This window comes from Trichechus manatus, unplaced genomic scaffold (assembly GCF_000243295.1).
Source record: "Trichechus manatus latirostris isolate Lorelei unplaced genomic scaffold, TriManLat1.0 scaffold00049, whole genome shotgun sequence".
Classification (NCBI taxonomy): Eukaryota; Metazoa; Chordata; class Mammalia; order Sirenia; family Trichechidae; genus Trichechus; species Trichechus manatus.
This window is the reverse complement of record NW_004443985.1, coordinates 8,790,730-8,813,444: the sequence shown is the minus strand read 5'-3', so window position 1 is coordinate 8,813,444 and position 22,715 is coordinate 8,790,730. Positions and strand designations below refer to the sequence as shown.

Below are 22,715 nucleotides of genomic sequence, written 5' to 3'. Positions count from 1 at the left end.
CGAGTCGATTCCAACTGGTAATCGTATATGCTAAGTCTAACACTTGAACACTTTCCATTCATTCACCCTTCAATGCAGAGCTCTAGTTAGATTCATAATCTTAAACCTTGCTAAACTCACCTGCGTCTACACCTATACCTCTGAATTCTGTCCATGTCTTAGTCACATAAAACCCTCCTAGAAATTTAGGACCAGGATCAGAGACAGGACCACAATCATTCAATCCCGGTAGAAATGGAGGAGGTATTTTCCACTGTAAGGTCCCTGATTCTCAGATTCTCTGCCCAATAGCAACTATTTAGTATTCTACGTTGTCATATCAAAGCTTGGGAAATAGAATGTTGTACAACTCTGGACTTCATTCTGGTATTCCCTACAAGGCAGAGAGCAAGATAAGAAATGAGCCCCTCAAGCTAAGAGAAGGACTCAGTTAGAGACATACATATCTAATGTTCCCTCCCAGTTAATGACACAAATGATTTTGGGAAGTGAATTAAGACTACTATTCTTTGATTGAAAGGCTCACACTATGAGGTGTCTGTCTTATCCGTAGCTCTGATTTAGATATACTAAAATAGATAATGGTTCATTTTAATTTTGGGGAATAAATATTCAGCCTGCGTAAAAGACAATCTTTATAAAATAAACATCTTATATAATTTGTCTTTTAAAAATAGCTTTAACATGCTTCTCATGCCCCTACACATTCATGCTATAGATGCCACAGCTGTATTTTCAAAGACAGCTCAGAGGTCACTGACAGATTAGATACGTCTTTGCTGTTAAAACGTCAGAACGAATTCAGCCTTTGAGTCAATTCCAACTCACAGCAACCCTACAGAACAGACTAGAACTGCCCCATAGGGTTTCCAAGGAGCAGCTGGGATTTGAACTGCCAATCTTTTGGTTAGCAGCTGAGCTCTTAACCACTGTGCCAACAGGGCTTCCAGTTGTTACAAAGTTCCTCTAATCAGTGGTCCTTAGACTTCACCATGCATCAGAATCACCTGGAAGGCTTGTTGAAACACAGAACACCACAGCCCACCCCCAGGGCATCTGATTCAGTAGATCTGAGCGGGGGCCCAAGAATGTGTATTTCTAACAAGTTCCTGGTGATGCTGATGCTGCGGGCTTGGAGACCACACTTTGAGAACCTCTGCTTTAAACTATTAATTTATATGTGCTTTAAAGAGCAATGAAAGCTTAGAACCCAGAACCTATAATGTTCTTACTAAACTAAGTTTCTTCAAGGCCATGCCCCAGGAAAAATCCTTAAGAAAATCAACTGTTTACTTTCCTCCTTTATAGGAACAGTCATGCCCAGGCAGCTAAAGAGTCCCTAACATTATTCACTTAGCAGTTTGGTTTTGCTGGGCCTGAGCTGGAAGCATTTGCTATTTCTCATTAGACAGTCTAATATCTACTATGTGTCTCTAGGTCTCCTGTATCTGTAACCCTCTCCAGGACAGGATCCGAGCCTGGGGGGACGAAAAGCCACAGCTACATGTCTCTACCCAGTAGGTCTATCTCATCCAGAAGGAAGTCCATATCCTCCCGGCTCACTTGAGAGCTGATCACCACCTGGCGGAAGAAGTTAACCTTCCCCCGGTGGGGCTGGTAGCCAAGCATCAGGCTTCCCTTCTTCATCATCCTCTCCTTAATGGCTGGGGCAACCTGCATGAGTGAGAGAAGGGGAGTGAGTGAAAGACCTGAACACCAAATCTTTACAACTACATTTTAACAAATCATTTGATATTTCCTGGCACCCACTGGTGTGGATCCCATTCTCATGTATACAAGGTCGACATTATTCATAGTAATTTATTGTGTATGGATTACACCTCAACATAAAGAAAACAAAAATCCTCACAACCAGACCAATAAGCAACATGATGGTAAACAGAGAAAAGACTGAAGTTGTCAACGATTTCACGTTACTTGGATCCACAATCAATACCCATGAGAGCAGCAGTCAAGAAATCAAAAGATGTATTGCATTGGGCAAATCTACTGCAAAAGACCTCTTGAAAGTGTTAAAAAGCAAAGATGTCAGTTTGAGGACTCAGGTGCACCTGACCCAAGTCATGGTGTTTTCAATTGCCTCATAAGCATACAAAATCTGGACAATGAATGAGGAAGACTGAAGAAGAATGGATGCCTTTGAATTATGGTGTTGGCAAAGAATATTGAATATACTGCCAAAAGAATGAACAAGTACAGCCACAATACTCCTAAGCAGCAAGGATAGTGAGGCTTTATCTCATGTACTTTGGACACTGTAAAAACTGCACGGGGGCAGTGTCTAACCTCCTCCAACCCCACAAGGAGGAAGGAGAACCAAGATCAAAAGCGCAAGACAGACTCCCATGAAGTGGAAGCCGGACAAGGCTCCTCTCTCCGCAATCTTTATCAACTCTGACACCAACCGTACCTCCCACAGCACTCTCTACCTCTCTGCTGGGTTTGATAATTCACTTCAATGGCTACTCAGAACTCACAGACAATATCATGATTATGGTGTTTATTAGGGAAGTACGAGATTACAATTAAGGTTCAGGAACACTCAATGGTACAGTTCTTCTACCAGGACAGCTTCTTCCCAGCCGTGCTCGCAGGCACACCTCTCTCTGGCCCTTAGTCTCTGCCCAAAGGTGCTCAGCTTTCTCCCTCCACGGGCCAGGAAGCCCACGGTGCCGTCTCCTGCAGGTCTCTCTTGCAGGTCTCTCCTGCAGGTCTCTCCTTCCTTGGTGGTGGTAAGCTCTTCTCTCTTTCCCACCTCTGGGGTGGCTCATTTCAAACACAGAGGAATGGCAAAACTGACCAATTCCTTTGGTGGGCCACAATTATTCTATCACACAGTCCTGCCCAATCACTTGGGTGGGAGTTACAAGACCATGGCAAGAAAGGCCATATTAAGCAATTCATTACACCGCTGACATGTTATCAGGAGGGACCAGTCCCTGGAGAAGGACATCATACTTGGTAGGGGGGCAGCGAAAGACAGGAAGACACTCAACGAGATAGAATGACACAGTGGCTGTAACGATGGCCTCAACCATAACGATTGCCAGGATGGTGCAGGACTGGCCAGTGTTTCGTTCTGTTGTACACAGGGTCACTACGAGTCGGAACTGACTTGACGGCACCTAACAACAACAATTTGTTGTGAACTTATGACAGGGCAGGACTGATTCAAGTGTTTTAGATATATTAATTCATTTAATCTTCACAATAACTCCATGACAGAGATACTATTAAGATGCCAACTTATAGATGAGGAGACTAAGGTGTACAGAGACTAAGAAAATAGCTCAAGGTCACCTGTTTAGGAAGTGGGAAAGCCATTTCTGAAATCTAAACGATTATGCAATGTTGGAAAGATGGGCATCAGGGTTGTATATTTTCACGATACTTATTCAATCTATATGCTGAGCAAATAATCCAAGAAGCTGGCTTATATGAAGAACAGGGCATCAGGATCGGAGGAAGACTCATTAACAACCTACATTATGCAGATGACACAACCTTGCCTTCTAAAAGTGAAGAGGACTTGAAGCACTTACTGACGAAGATCAAAGACTACAGGCTTCAGTATGGATTACACTGCAACATCAAGAAAACAAAAATCCTCACAACTGGATCAATAAGCAATATCATGATAAACGGAGAAAAGACTGAAGTTGTCACGGATTTCATTTTACTCGGATCCACAATCAACACCCATGGAAGCAGTAGTCAAGAAATGACATGATGCATTGCATTGGGCAAATCTACTTGCAAAAACAAAACAAAACAGCAAAGATGTCAATTTGAAGACTAACGTGCGCCTGACCCAAGCCACAGTGTTTTCAATTGTCTCATATGCATGTGAAAGCTGGGCAAGGAATAAGGAAGACCGAAGAAGAACTGATGCCTTTGAATTGTGGTGCTGGTGAAAAGTACTGAATATACCATGGACTGCCAGAAGAATGAACAAATCTGTCTTGGAATAGGTACAACCAGAATGCTCACTGGAAGCAAGTATGGCGAGACTTTGTCATGTTATCAGGAGGGACCAGTCCCTGGAGAAGGACATCATGCTTGGTAAAGTGGAGGGTCAGTGAAAAAGAGGAAGACCCTCAACGAGATGGACTGGCAAGTGGCTGCAACAATGGGGTCAAACATAACGATTGTGAAGATGGTGCAGGAACAGGCAGTGTTTCATTCTGTTGTACGTAGGGTTGCTATTAGTTGGAACCGACTTGACAGCACCTAACAACGACGATGATGTAATGTTGCCTCATTAAACAAATCAAGTGTCCTCAGGGGTGACAATCCCAAAAGTGTCAAATGTTACACTCCCAAATTTGTCTGACCTAAGAAATATCCCAGTTCAGTTGTCTAGAATAAAGAAAATTAGTCATAGATGCAAAAATTTTTTTTGCATTGATAGTCTACCAAGGAAAACCCTGATGCAGGTATTACATGCAGTTCTATTTTGTAGATGAATCATTTACTAATAGGAGCCTGCACCTTTCTATAAATTATTATGCTTTGAAAATATTTGACTAAAGTAAAGGTCCTATGATAAAAAGAAAGTTTGATATTATCTTCAATGTGAAATATAAACATCCATCTTTTTTTATGAGGTGTAACCCATTGCACTCAAGTTGATTCTGATTCATGGCAACCCCATGTGTTTCAAAGTAGAACTGAGCTCTAGGGTTTTCAAGCCTGTGACCTCTTGGAAGCAAATCTCCAGACCTTTCTTCAGAGGTGCCTCTGGGTAGGTTTGAACCATAAACTTTTTGGTTCATAGTCAAGGGCTTAACTGTTTGCGCCACCCAGGGACTTCCCAAGAGATGTAAAGGAGGTAGTAAAACCAAAACACTCATGTTTTAAGGATTTTTAGCTGACTTGAGAAGTGTGGACTCTGATAATTCACATGTACAAATTTTCCTAAAAGTTTAATATTTGAAGAAATTAGTCCAATTTAAGAATCACATGGGAAAATGAGTCTGTTTTCAAGTCTGTAGCATGACCATCCAAGAGCTAGGTTGTAAACTTTTAAAATAATAAAATTAATTTTTGAAACACTAAGGTAAAAAGTTAAGAATATCATTTACTGGCTTGGAAATACAATGAAAGGTTTGCTATTTCAATTTTGTTTTAACTCTTTGGAAAATTTTTTAGTGTGTCCTACGCGAATGTGTAGAAAGGGAATGTGACGAGTTTCTGTCCTCGTCTTCTCAGGAAGGTGAGATGAGATTTAGCTAATCTAGAAGGGAGGATGCATAGATAAACAGTACCAGGCAGAATGTGCCTTGAAACACCTTGGTGAGGGGCATAAATTCCAGTTTCCACGATTCTCTCATTGTGTGACCATCCCACTCCACTCAAGTTTTTGAACAAAACTATTTTTTTGTCAGATTATCCACTATTGGCAAGCCAAACTATTTCATCTGATGCTCAACACAATCATGATTTATTCCTAAACTGACAGAGAAATTGGGTGCGTTAGGACTCCGGAGACACGACACATGGGACTCAACCACAGAGCCTTCTCAAGGGGTGTTCAAGGGTAATTTCAATGATTTTTTTTCCTTATGTGCTAATCTTAGAACCTAAGTCTTTGAAAACATGAACTACACTGTGCCTGCAACAACCAAAACAAACAATTTAGCACAGTCACACTGCCCCTCTAGTGAAGAACTGGAGGCCTCTTACAATATGACAACACATGTAAAGAAAATATGTGGGCATAAAGGAATAATAAATGAAAAAAAGATGAAGTTGGAGGTCATTATTGAAAAAAAAAGTGCACCATCAGGTTCTATAAATTTCTGGAAATGTGTCACAAATTTTAGTCTGAGCTTTTTAGAAATTAGATAATTAGGGTTAAATAAACAACAGCCTCCATTCTTTCTGCAAAACTTAGTGACAGATGTTCAGTGCATGCTGAAAGCTAGAAGCTAGCATTTACTCTCTACTATGTCTACATATAAGGAGCCCTGGTGGTGCAGTGGTTAAAGTGCTTAACCGAAAGGTTGCAGGTTTGAACCCACCAGCTGCTCTGTGGGAGAAAGGTATGGCAGTTGGCTTCCGTAAAGATTTCAGCCTTGGAAACCCTGTGGGGCAGTTTACTCTGTCTCATAGGGTTGCTATGAATCAAAATCGACTCGATGGCAATGTTTTTTTTTTTTTAGATCTACATATATCCACTCTCAATATTTGAATTCGTATGTCCTCCAAGCATCAGTTGAGTTTTCTCCCAAGGCTATGTACGCATGTAGTATTTGTTATCAGAATTATAAAACCTAGTGAAATAATATGTAAACCAATGGAAGGTGAGTGCAAAAAAAGAGACTTGTTTCCATAAAAACTAAGTTGATCCTTTGGAAAGACTAGATAAAGGAGGTTACTAAGCATTATTGCTGTCAAATTAAGTACGGCAAAAGAACTATAAAAGTTTGTAAAACAAAATCTTAGAGTCCAGACGGGTTCTGCACTCAGATTGCTACCAGATGTTTGAGTACTCACTCCACTTAACGAAATCCAGGCTGGATATGACAGAGGACTCATGAAAAACGTAATTTATGCAAGAACGTGAGAAGGCACTCTAATCATCAGATTTCTACTCAAGAAATGCCTTGTCTTTCCATCAAAAGATGGGGAAATAAACGTACACAGATGTGTTTTAAGTTAAAATGTTTAAGTTATGTATGTATCTGTCACTTTTCCTTTTTTTTGAGAAATCTCTGATTTATCTGTCCAGTCCTGATCATCTTAGGTAGGAGGGCTTCTCGTGGTAAACTGGATGTGGGTGTGTGTGTGCACGTGTATGTGTGCATATGGGTGAGTGTATGTGTGTGTGTGTATGTATCTGTGTGTTTGCGCAAGCACGTGCATGTTGTATGCACAAACATGCGTGTGTTGGTGTGTGGATGTCCGTGTGTGAGTCTGCATAATTACCTGCAGTTTAAACTTCCAGCCCACCATCTCTCCTCTGCTGCTCTTAAAAAACATCAGTTGCCATGGAGTCAGTTCTCACTCTTGGCTCTTACGATTCCCGTATTTGGTCACAGGACATTGCAGAACCACAGTCAGCCTTAAGCTCACGCCAAAGGCACTTTTATTTTGGATTCAAAGAACAAGTGGCCTCTGGAATGTAAACTGAAGCTATGAGATAAAAACATGCTAGTACCAGTGCTTATCAATATTAGGGTTTTTACCAGGTTCACACAGGACAAATGTCTGGCCAGAAGAGTCACGGGCTATCAATTTTAGAGCTTACAGCCTGTGGTTCTGCAGGGATGTATACATGTATTTTTAACAAAAATTCCCTTTCTATTCATCTCCACCTCCCCTAGGTACCCAGGGTATAATCAGCTCTGGCTTACCGCCAATTTCAAATTTAAAACAGGCGTGTTCTTGCCTTTAGCTTGATATGCACAGTCTATTCTTGTTTACTTTTTCCCCCTAAAATGCTATCTTATTCCTTACCTTTGGAGAGCTTTAGAATTGTGACGCCAGCTCATAACATTAACCAATTACCAAAGCAAATCTTTCAGGCCTGCGTTTCTTGTAAATGAACCAAAAATATTTCCTAACGTGAGCAAGAAAGGTCACAGTAACAGGGCACCTTGGATGTTTTCATATCAAGGGAGTTTGGAGGTCTAAGTTTTTCTTCTTTTGTAAGGCACAAGAATGGGTTTGCAAGGGTAAAACACATGGCAAAAGAACCACATTTCTAAGTCTAACTTTGTCACTGACTTTCCAAGATTATAAAAAAAGTAACCAAATAGCTCTTATGACTCAGAGGATCAGATAAGGAAGGATTTGACAGTAAAAACACATTTTATTTATGGATCCATGGACCGTAAGATTAATTCCTTGAGGTAGTTGCTAGTGGGCAAGAGGGGAAGGTCTTCTTTGTCAATGAACACTGCCTGGCGAAAACAAGCCATAAGATAACATCAAGGCTGATACTCATTGAACTTCTATCACAATTCACTAATAATAATAATAATGTGTGAAAATGTTATTATTGTTGTATTATTATTACTGTTATTAGCAAATACGTGACCAGCCCTTTATAATTTGCAATGTGCTTTCACATGCCTGATCCCTGTTAAGTCAAATTAAAGCCTATTTGGAGGGAACCCACATTTTTACGATTTAGGAACCATGGAAATTCTTATTGCTGTTCTTGTTAGATGCCATTGAGTCATTTCTGACTCATAGTGACCTATGCACAACAGAATGAAACCCTGCCCTGTCCTGCACCATCTTCACAATGGCTGCTATGTTTGACCCCATTGTTGCAGCCACTGTGTCAATCCATCTTGTTAAGGGTCTTCCTCTTTTTCGCTGACCCTCTACTTAACAAAGCATGATGTCCTTCTCCAGAGACTGGTCCCTCCTGACAACAGGTCCAAAGTCCGGGAGACGAAGTCTCCATCCTCACTTCTGAGGAGCACTCTGGCTGTACTTCTTTTAAGATAGATGTGTTTGTTCTTCTGGCAGTCCATGGTATATTCAATATTCTTTGCCAACATCATAATGCAAAGGCATCAATTCTTCTTAAGGCTTCTTTATTCATTGTTTAGCTTTCGCATGCATATGAGGTGACTGAAAAGACCATGGCTTGGGTCAGGTGCACCTTAGTCCTCAAAATGACATCTTTGCTTTTCAACACTTTAAAGAGGTGTTTTGCAAGCAGATTTGTCCAATGCAATACAGAGTTTGATTTCTTGACTGCTGCTTTCATGGGTGTTGACTGTGGATCCAAGTAAAATGAAATCCTTGACAACTTCAATCTTTTTTCCGTTTATCATGATGTTGCTTATTGGTCCAGTTGTTAGGATTTTTGTTTTCTTTATGTTGAGGTGTAATCCATACAGATCTTCATCAGTAAATGCTTCAAGTCTTCACTTTCAGCAAGCAAGGTTGTGTCATTTGCATATTGAAAGTTGTTAATTAGTCTTCCACCAATTCTGATGCAAGTTTCCCTTCACACAGTCCAGCTTCTTGGATTATTTGCTCAGCATACAGATTGAATAAGTATAGTGAAAAGACACAACCCTGACACGTAACTTTTCTGATTTTGAAGCACGCAGTATCCATTTGTTCTGTTCAAACAACTGTGTCTTCGTCTATGTACAGGTTCTGCATGAGCACAATTAAGTGTTCTGGAATTCCCATTCTTTGTAATGTTATCCATACTGTGATGATCCACAAAGTCGAATGCCTTCGCATAGCCAATAAAACACTGGTAAACATCTTTCTGGTATTCTCTGCTTTCACCCAAGATCCATCTGACATCAACAATGATACCCCTCATTCCACATCCTCTTCTGAATCTGGCTTGACTTTCTGGCAGTTCCCTGTTGATATACCGTGGCAACCATTTTTGAATTATCTTCAGCAAAATTCTACTTGCACGTGATATTAATGATAATGTTTAATAACTTCCACATCCTGCTGGATCACCTTTTCTGGAAAATTAGCAGCAGTTTATCACCTTTGTACTTAAAAAAAAACCAAAAAAAAACCCAATCATTTCCTATTTATAAAGATGCTGGCATAATCCAGTGCAGTTAATGTGGATATTCTCCTTTGCTGATCACGGCAGAGAAACAGTCTAATCCAACAGGATGGAATATTCACAGGGGGAAGAAAATACGCACAGCCTAAATGCAAGTAGTAGAATATTGCTCCTAAATGGAGCATGCATGGAGGAAAGCAATTTGGTGGAGTGAGATTACTTTCCAGCTCTCAATTATTTTACTGCTGGTTTTCCTTCAAATTGTAAATCAAATTCTTTTCTGCTGCCTCAGTGCACTGCCCCTGCATCTTAAGTGGAGGAAGACTCTGGCTTTCTATTTGGTTGCACGTTTCCGTAGGATTGCTGTTTCCTTTCCCCTGAAATTATCTTCCAGCAATGATTTAGTCCATTTAAACAGAACTTTGTTGTCACACCCCTGCAGCACAAAATAACATTTGATATTTAAAAGTTACTTAAACCTGAGGAAAAAAATAAAACGAGTCTCTCCTTCTGGCCAAGTACAGCACTTTGATAACAACCGAGCAGGTATCACACAGCCTTTGATTATAACAAAATTGTAATGTCCACAAAATGACACTGCCTTTTTAAAATGTATTACATCCTTAATGTTAACAACAACCAATTTTTTTTCCCCCAAAATACAAAGTGTTTCTCAAGCTATCCATGAGGAAGGACCAGTTTTATTTTCTGCCAATGCACTGCAGACTGATGCGTTTATGAAAGCAAATAAAAAAGAATTACTAGAAAAATGAAATAAAAGATATTAAAAAAAGGTGAAATTTCTTTTTTATTTTTAAATTCAATAGTAAAGTTACTCTATCAAGTTGCTATGTGAGTTTCTAAACAGTAACTCGTGATTTCTGATTTCCATACTTCTCTCATTGCCGGCTGCTAACAACCACTTCACAGATCCCCCTGGGTCTGGTGACCATACCTGGGGAAGAGCTGCTCTACTTTAATTTCCTTGGCTCCTTGTAGGTGTATATTATTTTAGTCATGAACCTTGATGTTATTTTTCATACTTATTTCCACTTATTGGCATGGTCTACATGCCACTCTGAATGATGTTATTGTATCCACTAGACCACTACGTCATAGCTTGTCTAACCATTTCCCAAGTGTTGCACCTTGAGACCATTTCAATTATAATGACATTTCCATGAAACCATGGACTCAATCATGAAATATCTAAATCACTTCTCCAAAGTCTCGTGGAGAGAATATAATAGTAAATGGTTTAAAAATGTCCTACACTTTAAAAACTCATGAAAAAGTTCGCACACAAAATGTAACAATCTTTGTTGGTTACCAGGGATGGGAGAGGTGGGGGGGAAATATTAAATAGGCAATAGATAAGTGGTATCTTGGATGAAGGGTGAGACAGCACACAATACAGGGGAAACTAGCAAAACTTGTACAAGGAAAGGTCATGTAAGCACCACAGACACATCCAAACTCCCTGTGGGACTGAATTGCTGGGCGGAGGGCTCTGGGGACCATGGTCTCTGGGAACATCTAGCTCAATTGGCATGACACAGTTTATAAAGGCAATGCTCTACATTCTACCTTGGTGAGTAGTGTCTGGGGTCTTAAAAGCCTGTCAGCGGCCATCTAAGACACTCCACTGGTCTCATCCCTTCAGAAGCAAGGGAGAATGAAGAGAACAGGACACAAGGAAAAGATTAGTCTGAAGGACTAACTGTCCACAGCTACCAAGGCCTCCACCGGACTGAGTCCAGTACAACTAGATGCTGCCCGGCTACCACCACTGACTGCTCTGACCAGGATCACAACAGAGGGTTCTGGACAGAGCTGGAGAAGGATGTAGAGCATAATTCTAACTCACAAAAAAAAAGACCAGATTTACTGGCCTAAAGGAGACTGGAGAAACCCCGAGAGTATGGCCCCCAGACACCCTTTTAGCTCAGTGGTGAAGTTACCTCTGAGGTTCACTGTTCAGCCTGGGAGTGGACAGCCCCGTAAAACCAAATGAGACTAACGAGGTACAGGAGTCCAGTGACAAGGGCCAGAAGGCAGAAGGGGACAAGGAAGCTGGTGATAGGGAACCCAAGGTTGAGTAAGGATATTGTTGATGTGTTGTGAGATTGTTAACCGTTGTCACAGGACAACATTTCTAGTAACTGTTAAATGAGAAACTATTTTGTTCTGTAAGCCTTCATCTTAAGTGAGAATAACAGCACAATTGGAAGAGCATAGTCAATGTCACTGAACTGTGCATGTAGAAATTTTTGAAATGGTGTATCTTTGGCTGTGTGTATTTTCACCAAAAAAAGAGGTTGAGAAGTTAGAGGGTTGATATGTTGTGGGGTTGTTAACCAATGTCATAAAACAACATGTGTACTACTGTTTCACGAGAAACTATTTGTTCTGTAAGCCTTCACCTGAAGTACGATAAAAAAAGAAAAAAAAAATGTCCTACACTTTAAAGTCTTTTTGTAACTTACTCCATCATCAGCAACACAACTCTGAAATAGTCATCACATTCTTCACCTGTAAAATATGGGGCAGTCCAGCATCCATGGTGACTAAGACGATAGCCCCTAATTAAAGGCAGTGATGTTTTTACAGCAAATATGAGGGGCAAAGACTACATAAGCTTCTACTATGAGTCTAGAAGGGAGCCCTGGTGGTGCAGTGGTTAAAGTGCTTGGCTGTTAACTGAAAGGCTGGCAATTCAAACCCACTAGCCACTCCACAGGAGAAAGATGTGGCAATCTGCTTCCCTAAAGATTACAGCCTTGGAAACCCTATGGACAGTTCTATTCTGTCCTATAGGGTCGCTATGAATTGGAATTGACTTGACACCAATGTTTTGGGTTTTTTTTTTTGGTTTATGAGTCTAGACAGCACCATCATTCAGACCTTCAAATGCAGTCTTGCACCAAATAATGTCCATTCGGGCAATGTCCCACCGCATATACGTCTGCTGTCCTTTCTATGCATAAAAAACATTAGAGAAACACTTCCAGATACACTAAAACATCTTTAACATAATAATACAGTAATAATAATAATAATGTATCGATGCATGTCGCAGAGTAACACCCATTTGTTGTTATGAACCTCGAATTTTTAATATAACGGGAGGGATGGTTCGTAACTACAGATTGTCCGTAAGTTGAATGTTTGTAACCCGGAGACTGCCTGTATATAATATGGTGTTCACACCACGTCCAAATCACATAACGTCCTATTTCACAGAACGTATCATGGATGTTAAGCAATGCATGACTGTAAATCTAAAGGAATTTGCGTTTTGGTAAATCAGGAAGAAGCTGATGCTCTTCAAACTTGATTTTACGGCCATCTTCTTCATTTCAGTTTAATTAAGCTAAATTCCATCTCATATAAGGGAGCAAAGATTCTTTGGGGAGTGGGAAGCTAAACTCAGAATAATTTCTAATCTTGGGAGGTGGAGCATGAGGTGGGCAGGTAGACAAATAAACTGAAGAATAAATTACTTGAGTTTTATTGCAATCAAAATTTTGCTAAGATTTTCTTGACCCAAAGAGGATTATACCATATGCAGAAAATTATTTACAACACTTATCTCTAAATAAAAAAGTCACTTGAAAGAGTTTTAATTTCTCTATATCCACACTAGACTTCATACATTTTTGGCCTTGTCTATACTCCCCAGAACAGAGTTCATAGCAAGTACCAAAAACTACTATTTTTGAAACATGGTTAAATAATTAAACACCAATAATCATATGCAATTATTTTGTTAATAATTAAACAAAATAACGGAGGCTAATTCCGCTAATAAATAAAATAGCAGAGGCTAATCGAGCTGCTATGCTTGAATTCTAGTTGTTCTAACTCACGGTCAGCAAGCTTTTCCTCTAAAAGGACAGATAATGAACATTTTAGGCTTTGTGGGCCATACACTCTCGGCAGTTCTACTCATTTCTGCTTGCTTTAGCACAAAAGCAGCCACAGACAATATGCAAACAAACGAGCGTGGCTGTGTTCTACAATACTTTATTTAGGGACAATGAAATTTGAATATCATAAAATTTTCACATATCATGAAATACTGTACTTCTTTTCATTATTTTTCAACCATTTAAAAATCTAAAACCCATTCTTAGCTTGCAGACTGTACAAGAATAGGCCATAGGCTAGATTTGGCCTACAGTCTGTAGTTTGTTGACTCACTGGTCTAAATGAAAGAATGTATTATGAGATATAAAAACTACCCCAAAGGGGGAAAAATGCATAGAAAACTATGCACATTGGGCTTCTCTCAGAAATTCTGCTTTGAGCCAGGAAAAGATAATTTGACTCTCTTTCTCCAGCAGATACATGAGAGCAGAGCCACATGTGGGTGGGCAGGATTGATACTATGCCTGTCTTCCAGAACAATTGTTCTAGGACAATCACAAAAAGTAACTTGGTTTACACTTTCTTTCCAAATAATCTGGGTTTCAAGTATGCCCCGCTCTCTATGTTCACTTGACCTGGGTTCTCCTGAGTAGGATATTAAAATGCAGTTCATAAAATGAGTTGGTATGAAATGTTCACACAAACATACCAATGCAAAATTATCTCTGAGACTCGTGGTGAATTCCATATAACTCCTTCCCCTATTAGGTCATTGCTTTTTGTTTATTTTTTGCTTTTGTTTTTAAAGTTTGGGGATATCTCTGATTTCGATTTCAACTCATAGCGATCCTATTGGACATATTAGAACTGCCCCATAAGGTTTCCAAGGACGGCTGATGGATTCAAACTGCCAACATTTTGGTTAACAGCTGTAGCTCTTAACCACGGGCCACCAGGCATGCACTGTGAATCACAGAAGTAGCCAGCATTCAGAGCATGAGCAGCATCAGGGGCCAGAACTCCGTCCAAGAATTGAAGAATTCCAGTCCAGGAGAAAGATTAGCATGCTGAAATAACTCAGAGCACTTCAATGGGCTTTCCACAAGACTTCCTCCTTCTGAGAAGGGGGCACGCTAATGCAGTAGCAGTCCGGGAAGCAAATACGCATCCTTAAAGGATCTTCTCTGCCTCAGTGTCCCCAGGAGTCAGAGTAGACACAGTCCCCACCAGCTGAATGTCAATCAACAACCTAAGAAAACCTACCCTAGGGAGATTACCCAGTTGGTCTTAAATGCCCAGCTGTACAGGCACGGAAGATTGGACATATGAGAAAGTATGCAAATCCTTTACTGTTCTTTAAGTTTTCTAGTATTTGTCTCTGTAACTAAAGCATTAAGATGGCCCTTTCATGAGACAAGGACCCTTGTGGTGCAGTGGTTAGCTCGGCTGCTAACTGAAACGTTGGCAGTTTGAACCCACCAGCCTCTCCGAGGGAGAAAGATGTGGCAATCTGTTTCCGTAAAGGTTATAGCCTTGGAAACCCTATGGGGCAGTTCTACTCTGTCCCATAGGGTCACTATGACATGGAATCAACTCGACAGCAACAGTTTTTTTGTTTTCTTTTTTTCATGAGACAGTGAATATAAGGTCATCCGAATACCGATATCGGATCACAAAGCCTCAAACACAGATCTTCATCTCTATTTTCCTTTTAGCTTCCATTACCAAAAAAAAAAAAAAGGTATATTCTCCAGTGGAAAGGGGATTCCATCTGTTTATGATCATGAAAAAGCTCAACAATATGCCTCTTATAAGAACTTGCTGAAATCTAAATAAATATTTTATCTTTGAGTCATATATCTGGATTTCCTCTTACTGTAAATATGAACTGGCTTTTCCTTCACACATGCAACTCACAATAGGCAAAGTTGAAATGGGTTTTGAATTCAGCTAAACATATATCCACCAGATCATAACCTCTGCGTTACCCAGGGTGGTTGCTGCTGAACGAACAGCTGTTTAAGGAAAACATTTCCTTATGGTCTAAATATACAATAGATCAAAGGAGAAAGCAATTCTTTAAGTCTTACATAAAAATGTATTTGCAGTAATGCTTAGTTTTACATCTTTAAAATGTAGTAAATGGAACTTCTCGTCTGAAACAGAAGAAACAGTGCTACCCCACAATACAGATTTTTTTTTCCTTAATTTTATTGTGCTTTAGGTGAAAGTTTACAGCTCAAGTTAGTTTCTCATTCAAAAATTTATACGCATATTGTTTTGGGACATTGGTTGCAATCCCCATAATGTGACAGCACTCTCCCCCTTTCCACCCCTGAGTCCCCGTGCCCATTTGTCCAGTTTCCCTGTCCCTTCCTGCCTTCTCTTCTTGCCTTTGGGCAGGAGTTGCCCGTTTGGTCTCATATATTTGATTGAACTAAGAAGCAGCACATTCCTCATGTGTGTTATTGTTTGTTTTATAGGCCTGTCTAATCTTTATCCGAAAAGTGGGCTTCAGGAGTGGCTTCAGCTCTGAGGTAGCAGAGTGTCCGCGAGCTATAGTCTTGGGGGTCCCTCCAGTCTCTGTCAGCCCAGTAAGTCTGGTCTTTTTTTATGAATCTGAATTTTGTTCTACATTTTTCTCCCCCTCTGTCCAGGACTGTCTTCTGCGATCCCTGTCAGGGCAGTCGGCGATGGTAGCCAGGCACCATCTAGTTCTTCCGGGCTTAGTCTGGTGGAAGCTATGGTTCACGTGGCCCATTAGTCCTTTGGGCTAATATTTACCTTGTGCCTTTGGTTTGCTTCATTCTCCGGCACTCCGGATGGGATGGGACCAATACATGCATCTGAGATGGCCTCTGGCAAGGTTTTAAGACACAGACCTTACTCACCAAAGTGGGATGTCGAACATTTTCTTTAGGATCTATGTTATGCCAGTTGAGTAGAGTTTTTTTTGCTTTGTGTTTCCAAATACTTCTGAGTATTTATCTCTTGCCCCAAATGTGACAGTCTCTGTACCAAACATTTGCCCCCTCATCAGAGTCCACTGCCTATGGTCAACACTTAAAAAATATTTAAATATTTTGTTTTTGTCTAGAAGTTGTTCTGAGTCTACGGCTCTGAACTGCAAAGGCATTTCGGTTAGGTGTAATCACGCAGGCCGTTTGCACCCCCCATTCCAGGAAGAAATCAGTACCTGCCAGATCAACACGAAGTATGTCCACATTTCTTAGAGCCCTTAACGATTCCAAGGAGGGACATTCTAGCCTTCTTAGTTTGTATCCAGGCATCTCTCTGCTTTGCTTTCCTTTTTCTTCTTGATTTAGTCTTAGGTAAAATAACCTTCTTTCTCTGTCATTTCAGCAAGTTACATATTTACCTAATTTGTACCACTCTGTGTGGCATCAGGCAAATATTTAACTACTCAGGATCTCATATTTCTTTTCTATTAAAAAGTTATGATCTTTCTGGAATTGCTGTGTGGACTATATGAAATAATGTGTATGAACGTGCCTAGCACAGAGCTTGACGTCTGTTAAGCACTCAATAATAGAAATGACTATTGTTTACTTCCTCAGATGAATTTGTTTTTCAGCAGTTTATACTCATACCTGGTCTCGTATTACTGTGTTTCGTTATGATCTCCCGAGACATGAGCCTTTCAAAGTGCTGCGCGAAACACAGCTCGGAATTTATTCTTTCTCCCCGAAGCATCCAAACTGTATTTAAATAATTGTAAGAGAGGCTGTGAGTTAGCAGTTCTAGAAATTAAATCCTGCACCTCATGTATGCCGCTTCTACATTAATCTTCTATTTAAATTCCAGGTTTTTTTTTTTTTTTTGACAGAGTTAACTTTTCTTTCCTTTAAAAAGTAAGACAGTCATTGATTATCTTGGCCACTTAAAGGGGTGGGGGAGTTTTCCATTGAAATTTATTGTGTGCAGGGATAAGTTTCTCTTGTCTTCTTCTAGAAACTTCTACCTTATGTGTAAATTGTGAGAGCACAGAAATATTTCATGAATAAAAGAATTGCTTCTTTTCTGGATACATGAAAAGGTCCACGCACTGAAAAAAGTCATTGGTCCCCATATTCATGAGCTTGTTTACAAAACTGTACAGCTTCCTTATGCTCTCCTGCCATTTATATTTTTATCAGAAAAAGGTTGAAGAGCAGTATTTGGCGTTTCTCAAACTTGCCTGAAGATGCAAATCATCTGGATTCAGGCCCTGATCCAGACTAGCTGAATCCGAGCTGCTGGATTTTGATGGGAAAGGCCTGGTGATCTGTATATTTACCAACTATCTCAAGGGCTTCTTATTACAATGCAAATTTGGGCAACACTGGTGATGGAGCATTTCTTTCTAAGCAGGACTTTGATGGAGGAGGCAGTGGTGAAGTGGGAGGGGGGAGATGAGACTTGTTTTAGGCAGGCAAAGCGATTTTGAGAGAGGAGGTGAGAGGACATTGGGAATCTCATCTTCCTGAACTGCATATGTCAGTTTTACAACAAAATAAACACGTGAGCGTCAAAGAAGTTGCTAGCCAACTTCTCTGTTAATCATAATACCGAACAGTGTTCAAATACTCCATGGCCCAGAAAACAATGGGTCTCTTTGTTTTGATTGTTGAAGAAACAATTTGTCTCTTTCAGTATATCTTCTGCCATTCTTTACCTATCCAATTCTTCTCTTACTCCTTTGCACAGCCCTCACTTACTCCCCCTGATATACTCCCCCCATAATTTTAGAGGCGAGAAGCATTGATATAAATTTCTCAAGCTTAAATTATGTAAAACTGGTGGGCTATACTCCATGAAGTCATACGCATCTAAGAGATCATTTCAGCTTGGCAGAACATGGAGAAATAGGCCACACTTTGGGCATACTTTTTTTCAGTGTGGATTTTTACCCTTATTTTGCTCTATAGCATACCTGAAAACCAGACACACATGAAATGATAGAGTGCCCCAACTTAAAAGAACTGCCCTGTTCATGCTCTTTCCAACACAGATGTGCAAAGACATATAGACAAAGAGTTTAGAATCCCAGAAATCCTGAAGAAGACAGGGAGCTTCATATTTGGTGTTTACAATGTAGGAATAACAATGGCAGCAATTCCAATAAACCTAGTAACCCAAAACCAAACCCACTACCGTTGAGATGATTCGACTCATAGCGACCCTACAGGACACAGTAGAACTGCCCCATAGGGTTCCCAAGGCTGTAATCGTTATGGAAGCCAACTTTCTCCCACAGAGTGGCTGGTAGTTTCAAACTCTCGACCTTTTGGTTAGCAGGCCAAGCTGTTTAACCACTGCGTCACCAGAGCTCCTTTAAAAACCTAATAATGTCAGACATATATTCAAGGCAGCTGAAATGAACAGTCATAAAAACAAACCAAACTGAACCAAAAGCTTTAGCTGAAGAATGGACACAATAAAGATTTTACGTACTCTATAAAGCAAAAGGAAACCCTGGTGGCCTAGTAGTTGAGAGCTACGGCCGCTAACAAAAAGGTCAGTGGTTCGAATCCACCAGGCACTCCTTGGAAACCCTATGGGGCAGCTCTACTCTGTCCTGTAGGGTTGCTATGAGTTAGAAACGACTTGATGGCAATGGGTTTGGTTTTGGTTTGTATATCGCAAAAACTTCATACTCAATTGTTTACAGCAACCATCTTAGTTAACAGCTCCTGAGTAAGTGTTGTGGACCAACCTGCAAATTTTAGCCATTCTGTTGGCCCCTAAAATGGTGAGTTATTTGGTGAGTCTAAGCCAGGGCTGGTACCACCTCCCCGGGAGCATCTGAAAAGGTGTCAGGGCATAGTGGATTGTCCCAGTGACTGGGGTGCAACTTGCATATAGTGTCCAAAGGTCAAGGATGCCAAACACTTCATAATGCTTGGATAACCCTGCCCAGGGAATCTTGCCGTCAACGCCAGTAGTGCCCCTGTTGAGAACACTGTTGAGGAGCCTCCTGCATGTCATCGATCCCTTCTACACATTTTCCTGACACCTCCGGTAACTTTCAGATTCTCTTACGATTCATTATCCTTTGACTCATCGCAGAAGACAAAACTGCTGGGCTTGCAAAGTAAATGAGATTCTCAGAGCCTTTTATATTGTTTCCCAAAGATTCTCAACCTATTCAGAGTATCACTGGATCAGACAGGAGAACCTAAGTCCAGTCCCAGGTTTCTCTCTTGGTCCTGTGGGCAGCGATCCATTTCTAAATACTGCAGCTGGCTATTCCAGCATGGACACAGCTTGGGGCCCTCACGTTGGCCCCAGCATCACTGCCTCCTACACCCAGCAGATCAGATTCACTGGTTTCAAGGCACACAGATGCTGCGTTCACATCTCAGTCACGCATCTAGTGAGATGAGGAACCCCTGAGAAGCTTTCTAAAGCAGGTGGAAATGGATTCCTTTCCCCACAGGTTTTCTCAGGGTAACCTTCCCATTCAGTAGTTGTTAACGTGCAGTTAGCAGCTTAAGTCTTGTCTTCTGACTTACTACACGCCCACACGCCTCCAACAGACTCTTCGGGGCGTAAACGCAAACGCCCTACCTGGCAGCACAGGCACAGGTGTGGGAGGCGGGCTAGGTGTTGGCACAGCAATAAATTTAAAATGCAGAACTTGCTTATTCATCTTGGGAAGCTTAGCTTCCCAAGTAGCTGGATTACTGGCTTTTACGATAGTGTGGGAATGGACTTGACGGCAACGGTTTTTTTATTTTATGATAGTGTGTCATAAAGCCAAACCAAAAACCCATTGCCGATTCTGACTCACAGCGACCCTACCGCACAGAATAGAGCTACCCCATAGGGTTTCCAAGGCTGTAATCCTCATGGGAACAGACTACCACATCTTTCTTCCATGGAGCAGCTGGTGGGTTCGAACCGCCATCCTTTCAGTTGGCAGCCAAGCACTTTAACCACTGCTCCACCGGGGCTCTTTGGGGCCTGATAAGGCAGAGGGTGAAAAAGGAAGTAAGCCTGTGGCTTTATGATTCTCAACCTGAGAGACACCTCACTCTGCACCGTCTGCCAAAGCATTCAGATTAGGAGTGAGCCTCAGTGAGACGCCTACACTCACCTGCTTGCAGCCATATCTTCTTTATAGTTTCTTGCACTGATCATTTGCTTCAGGAGTAAACCAAAGTCCAAACTGTCTTTTTTTTAATCTTCTTTGGTCTGGTCAAATACAGGCATTTACTATCGCCCCAAAAGTTAGCTGCACACACAGGGTGAACTTCCCACCTCTCCCTAAGACTTTTCTTTGCGTCTCTATTTCTAAGAAGTTTTCATATCACTTCACTGCACTTTCTTCACTCAGCTCCAGTGCATCCTAAAGCACCCTGGTATTTAGGCCTCAGAAGCAAAACCTGAACTTCCAAAGCCGCCTATTTTATGTACAGAAACCCTGGTGGCGCAGTGATTACGAGCTATGTCTTCTAACCAAAAGGTTGGCAGTTTGAATCCACCAGGCACTCCTTGGAAACTCTATGGGGCAGTTCTACTCTGTCCTATAGGGTTGCTATGAGTTGGAATTGACTCAACGGCAACGAGTTATTTTATGTCCCTTACTTTTTTTTTTAACTGTCCCAAAGACAGCTACAGTGAGGATATTTAAAAATAATGATTGTTCCTGTATTACCTGTAAACACACTGAGAAAATGTGTTGGTTTTTCCTCCTTGCCAGACTCCACAACTGCGTGAGCCATTTCCTTGAAATAAATCTTTCTGTCTCTATTTATATATATGCTTCACTGGTTTTGCTCCTCTAGAGAACCCGGCCTAAGACAGACATCATGTTTGGTACAGCAGAAGGTCAGCGAAAACAAGGGAAACCCTCCACCAGACGCACTGAAACAACGGCCACAACCATGGACTCCAATACCCAGATTCCAAGGGCTATTTCTCTCCTTGTACTTGGCAAGTAGGAAACAACCCCTTAGTCAACATCTTGAGAGTTATTTTTCAGATATTCCAAGGGATAGTTCTTGAATAATAACAATAAATACTTTGCCACTATCATTCAAACTTAGTCTTTTTAAATAGCAGAGTCCTTTTTGTCAGACTCTTAATAGGTGTTGCTAGTTGCCATTGAGACAGCTCCAACTCACGGCGACCTGATGTATAATAGAAAGCAATTTTGCCCGGTCCTGTCCCATCTTCATGATAGTTGGTATATCTGAGTCCATTGCTGTGGCCACTGTGTCACAGAGAAGCATGTTGCTTTGATGAAACCAACCTTCTTTTGCTGAAGAGTTTAGGTCAGGTCACACATTGTCAAGTTTTGTTCAAGTAGAATAATAATAAATCATTAATGGTCATTTCACATAATTGAAACTCTAAGCACATCCTGTGTACAGCTATATAAGCCTTTATTACCGTCCAGTCAAAAGACTCTTGCTTCTAGTAGGTAATCACTATTAAATTCCCCTCTCTTATCCTCCCATACGGACCTCACGGTTTCAAGTTATCCACCAGCCATTTGAATGTCTTCCTTTCGTGAACTGCCTGTACTTGTTCTTTGCCCATTTTTTGTTTTTGGTGTTTATCTCTTTCTTACTGATTTGGAAGAACTCTTTACGATGCACAACATTAACTCTGTTACACCTGTCGCAAGTTATTTATCTGCTTTTAATTTTGTTTTTAATTCTTTTATGTACAGTTTTAATTTTTATGCAATCAAATCGACCAGTATATGTGTTTATATTTATATACTTACATACTTATACACACACACACACACACACACACACACACATATATTTCCCACTTTGGTATATCTTCTGGTTTGATTTTGGCATTTAAACTTTTAATCCATTTGAACATGCCATTAGTATCTTGCAAAAATTAGATATCCTCCCTCTGCCTCCACACCTGACCAGCAATCTCAACATCCCTGATGAAACAAGAATGCTTCACCCAGCACGTATGGGGAATACGTAGGATTCCTATGAATATTTGGACCTGAGCTTTCTATTCTGTAAGATTGCTCTATCTGTTCTTAGAATAATCAGAGCTATTTTATTCCTTGTAGTTCTATAACATGTTAAACTGCTTGAGAGGGGGATTACCCTTTTAGCATTTCTCCTTTTCAAAATGTTTTTACAATTGACTCCATGGCAGTGGGTTTTGTTTTGTTTTTTCTAGAGGTTTCCCTGGGTGCAAACAGTTAACATTTTTGGCGGTTAACTGAATTACTGGAGGTTTGAGTCCACGCAGAGGACTTACTTCTGAAAAATCAGCCATTAAAATCCTTAAGGAGCACAGTTCTACTCTGACACACATGGGGTCACCATGAGTC

General features: G+C 40.7%; 1 protein-coding gene across 1 annotated transcript in view; it reads right to left on the bottom strand.

Moving 5' to 3' along the window:
* Positions 1-1,450: 1,450 nt before the first annotated feature.
* GADL1 (glutamate decarboxylase like 1) overlaps positions 1,451-22,715 on the bottom strand; it is a 166,409-nt gene continuing 145,144 nt past the window's right edge. Inside the window, exon 14 of the mRNA XM_004377357.2 lies at positions 1,451-1,674. Within this exon, the coding sequence (XP_004377414.1) occupies positions 1,501-1,674 (174 nt within the window). The 3' untranslated portion in view covers positions 1,451-1,500. The remainder of the gene's footprint in view (positions 1,675-22,715) is intronic.